Below are 5,001 nucleotides of genomic sequence, written 5' to 3'. Positions count from 1 at the left end.
TTTGTTGTTTTGTATCGTCCACCAGGCCCTTACTCTCAGTTTTTGGATGGGTTGTCAGATTTCTTATCTGATTTGGTGTTAAATACTGATAAGGTTATTATAGTGGGTGATTTTAACATCCATGTTGACACAGAATGTGATAACCTTAGTGTAGCCTTTAAAACTATCCTAGATTCAATTGGTTTTGCTCAAAATGTGCATAAACCGACGCACTCTTGGCTCCATACTTTAGACCTTGTGCTGACATATGGCATTGATTGTGAAGAATTAACAATATTTCCTCACATCCCTGTCCTATCTGATCATTTTTTAATAACATTTAGACCCACAGAGACACCTTGGTATTCTGTTAGATTTCTAACGGCTCTCTCTCCCCTTTTGCAGAAGCCTGTAAACTTATCTGTAAATCTGTAAATCTGTCTGGACTTTTCCCCTCTTTGAGAGAAAAACATCACGGCGTTAGAAAAGAGTCTGACTACAAGTGTCATGAAATAGCAGGGAGATGAATCCGGAATTCAACCAACACTAGGAATGCTCTTTACGGAGATTTATTTGAGGGAATAAAACGGGCAAACAGACAGGATCCAAAAAAGGGGTAAGGCAGACATCCAGACGATACTTGACAAACAGAAACTGGGCAGAAAAATACAAAACGTGTTACAAAAAATGAATCAAGACGCTGGGAGCTCTTACCAGGAAAACAGGGGATGCACGCATGGTATGAATTGACGACGACCCGAACACTAACTAAGGAGGGAGTGAGGCTTAAATAGACGGATAAACAGGTGAGCGGAATTTAAAGTAATTAACCGAAGGCGGGAGCAATACAGAACTGACAGGACACTAGATCACAGAACTAAACGCAGAGCTAAAACAGGGACCAGATAACTAATGAAGTAAAAAGGCTAAACTAGAATTCAAAACAGAAATAAACCCAGAGGCAGAAATAAGCTACTTAACCAAAACAATAAACATAGACCGGATAACCTAAAACAGTACAAAAGCTGAAGAAGCCAAAACCTGATAGCTGATCAAATAAATAAACGTGAACCAAAACCCAAATCATGACAACAAGAACTTACTACTGTCGGCCTTCCTGAAGGGTTTTTACCGCCCTCATCTTTACCCACATCAACAAAGACAATTCTCTGGTTTCATTTAACAGGAAGTTCACGAGATTTTCTGGAATCTCGTTGAAATGACCACATGTTTCTGATTGATGTTTATTTTATTTCTTTATGTAAATGGGATGGCTTTTTGATGTTTCATTTTCACTACACACAGTTGCATATTATTTAAAAAGGAATTTTCATGATAAAAAGATAAAAAGCCACAAATATAAACTTCTCTACATAAACTTTGTTGTCCAACAAAAATTCATGGAGAAGATGAAGCTCCTGACTGTTTACCAAGAGGAGGAGGTCGTCCTGATAGCCCAAAATAAACCAAAGCTGTAATCTGAATTTACACAAAACACCCGGATAAGAAACTGATAATAAGCAGATAATCAACAAGAAAATCCTGGACAATAAATAGAAAATAAATTGATAATCAGAAAATAAACACAAAATAAACTGATAATGAACCCATAATAAAGGGAAATAAACCGATCATATTCACGATGAAGAACATAACAGACTGAGACACAAAGCTGTTTTTCAAACAACAGACTAACCCCACCTGAAGGAGTCAAAGCTGCATCATGTGTGCAGAAAGAGCCGCTAAATGTGAAATAAATGCGTTTATTAAAGGACTGATTGTTGGGTTTAAAACAGAGAAAAGGTTTTTGCTTAAAGCAGGGGTTAAAAACAGGCGTTGAACAAAAGACAAAAGCAGAGCAACAAGGTAACGAGAGGACGAAGGTCTCCTCTGATGTGGACCAACAGTTGGAGAACATCTGCTGTCTCTCACCGTTGTTTCTTGTCACCGCTTTCAGGGGCTTTTTGCTTCTTTTTCTTTTTCCTCTGTTTGCCATTCTTTGGCTCTACCTGGGGGCCCGGCTCCAGCTAACTGAGAACCCGTAATCCTCAGTGAGGTCTCCAGGAGAGCACTGTGTTTCTCATCCAGCAGGTTCCTCAGCTCTGAGAACATGTTGGTGTTTCCCTCCAGAACCTTCTGCAGCTGGTGGAGCAGAGGTCCACAGTAGAGCCTGAAACACAGAAACATCAGTTCAGCTAAAGATCGTTTTGTCTCCTGAAGACAGTCAGGACAGCTGGGGGGGGGTCTCATGTCAGAGCTGAAGCTGTTGGGAGGAGCAGAGGACCTGCTGGGTTTACCGGTAACACGGAGGTTCTGGCAGAGGGAACCTCAGCAGCTGGTTCAGGTGGAGGCTCTGCCTCATGCAGTTCTGCCACTGGCTGAATGCATGAGCAACACCGAGCTTCAGGCGGCTTCCAGGCTGGTTTCCAGGCAGCAGACCATCCATCGTGGCCTTGAAGCTCGGGTCTGAAGAACAAACATGGACACATATCAGCTGCTGATGGTCCTTCAGAGCCTTCAGGTGAGATCCAGGTGAACGGAGACTCACCTGCACCATCTTCTCCATACACAAACCCCAGGAGCAGCGCCTGGAGACAGGACTCGTTTAATGCCTCTGGGTGGTTCTGTTGGCGGTACTGAAACCAGAACCGGGTCACACAGAGCGGCAGTTTCAGGCGGTCTGGAACGTTTTCGGTGTCTGAGGTGGAATATCTCAGAGCTTCATACAAGACGCGTCGACGCAGATCCTCAGGAGCCTGAACAGAAATGAGGTTCATGATTTATCGTTTTATTGAATCTGAGACCTGAGACAGTTTTTAGGTACTAGGACAGCCTGCCTGACACGGTTAGAACGGACTATTCAGCCACAAAAGACAATCTGAAGACTGTTTGTGGACTAATTGCATGTTTGTCCACGGTTACATAAATGCACGGTGTCGTCTGCCTGGTGAGGCTCTACGGCGTTTGCTGCAGACATCTGCCGTCTGATAGAGGAAGCTTTTCCTTCTAAAGGGGATTAATGCCAAAGAGGGAGAACAATTTAGACGCTTTAATGCTGGACTGGACCCATACCTTCAGCTGTGAAGTCATGAACAGGCTGTTTAAACGCTGGAGGCTGCTCATCAAGCTAGTAAGGTCTTCACCAAGTTTGTATGCACTGGTGTTCCCTGCTGCCTCACCTGGGTTACCTGCTCAGCTGATAACCCAGTAAGGAGCCACCAGATGGTTTTACTGTAAACTCAACACAGACTTAAGTGTGAAACTTATCTAACTAAACCTTTAACATTTTTACCTCGTTCAGATGTGCCAGCTCCAGCTTCTGCAGGTCCTCGGCTGTCCAATCTGGTAACTCAGGAGTGACTACTTGATCATTCATATCGGTCCACTTCCTGTCATATTCCCTGCATGGCTGCTTTCCTATCAACAGTCCGTAGAAGAACTGTCGGAGACGGAGAGAAGCTGCATAGCTGCTGGGCTTAGAAAAGTCCTCCACCAGTGGAGTCAACGTCATCGACCTGTAGGTCACCACGGAGGTGACGAAGGAGGTCAGACTTCCTTCTTGAACTGCAGTGATGACCCATGCTGGCAGATCGGGACGAGGTGGATCCTGGTCCACGTTGTATTTTAGAGTTGACTCCAGGAAAGGTCTGATGTCCTCCTCACTGGTTTTACCAACCAGCTGTAGAGCTGCTCTCACAGCCTCCTCATTTGTCTTCCCCCTGAGATCTCCTAGAAAACGGAGGATGGCTCGCTGACGAACTACAGGCTGCTGTGATTTAGGCTGCTGGGTTCCAGGCTGCTGGGGTTCAGGATATCGTTTAATAAACTCTTCCTTGTCCTCTAACCGTGAGTAATCATTTCCTGATATTGCAGCAAAGACAGCCATGTGGTTACGGTCAACATTAAAACGCTCACAGAAGGCTGAGATCTTGTAGCGTTGGGCAGGAATGCCTCCTTCCTCGACTTTCCTCCACTGAAATTCATTAATTAAAAGGAAGCCTTCCGGCACATCAAAGATGTAGAAATCAGAGTCATTGGACAGAACCGGACATTTCTTCTCATTGGCGTAGCGAACAACTGTCTGGTCTGCCTCTCCGAGGCACTGCTCCATCTCTATCTTCTCCTCCTGAAGGATCTGGATGAAGATGTCTTTGACCAGAGGAGGTAAGATGTTGTCCCAGCTTTGGGCCTTAGACTCAGAAATTGTTTTTGCTTTTTGAATTTTATCTTGCATTCGATTTTTGATGGTGTCTTCCTTCCCAGGTTCTGAGCCTCCATCCAGAACCACCAGCGGTGTTATCTTACACTTCTTCAGGTTGTTGAAGAAGCTCAAGACCAGCTCTCTGAACGCAGAGTAATCTCCTCCATGTTGCTGGTCCAGCTTTGGGTCAGAGTTAAAATACAGAGAATAGTAGAGGTTCGGACCATCGATGATGACCCAGCTGTTGCTGAACACAAAACGTTCCAAAGCCTCTGAATGTTTAACCAAGTTGTTCATCTTCCTAACACCCATGATCTCTGAAGGTCGCTGAATGTTTGGATTCTTCTCTCTACCAGAAACACATAAAGGAGACAGTTTAACACTTGGCACCGTCCCGGACCAGCAGCTCCTGGGTCCTGTTGAAGGTTATTTTACATCTGAACCGACCTGTTACCAGATGTCAGCTGTTCTAGTTTCATCTGATCAAATATTGCTGCTGTCCTGAGATCAGCCTTTATTACAGCTTCTCTCGGGTCACTGAGGATGAAAACCTGAGGCTGAAGGAGCGTCTCCAGTGTAGGTCCATTATTAAACTGTAATCGCTCTGTCAGAACCTTTCATCAGATTTATTTATTTTGTCTCACAGAAACCAAGAGGACTACGTTAGTATAAATGAGTCAATTTGCTCCAAATATTCAAATTTCCACATTCCCAGATCTGTGGGAAGAGGAGGAGGAGTAGCAACCATCTTTCAGTTTGATTTATTAATTAGTCCCAGGCCAATTAATAACTACAGTTCTTTTGAACATTTAACCCTCAGT

The 5,001-nt window shown here is 44.2% G+C and overlaps 1 protein-coding gene across 1 annotated transcript; it reads right to left on the bottom strand.

The window, feature by feature from the left end:
* Window positions 1–1,932: 1,932 nt before the first annotated feature.
* LOC118558744 (protein asteroid homolog 1-like) lies at window positions 1,933–4,492 on the bottom strand. The gene is made up of 4 exons (XM_036129309.1): window positions 3,272–4,492; window positions 2,528–2,735; window positions 2,277–2,445; window positions 1,933–2,149 (listed from the first exon to the last, which is right to left on the bottom strand). The coding sequence occupies exons 1-4, from the start codon at window positions 4,490–4,492 to the stop codon at window positions 1,933–1,935; spliced, it is 1,815 nt and encodes a 604-aa protein (XP_035985202.1).
* Between the last annotated feature and the right edge of the window lie 509 nt (window positions 4,493–5,001).

The sequence above is a fragment of the Fundulus heteroclitus genome, unplaced genomic scaffold, assembly GCF_011125445.2.
Source record: "Fundulus heteroclitus isolate FHET01 unplaced genomic scaffold, MU-UCD_Fhet_4.1 scaffold_154, whole genome shotgun sequence".
Classification (NCBI taxonomy): Eukaryota; Metazoa; Chordata; class Actinopteri; order Cyprinodontiformes; family Fundulidae; genus Fundulus; species Fundulus heteroclitus.
This window is presented reverse-complemented; position numbering and strand designations above follow the sequence as displayed.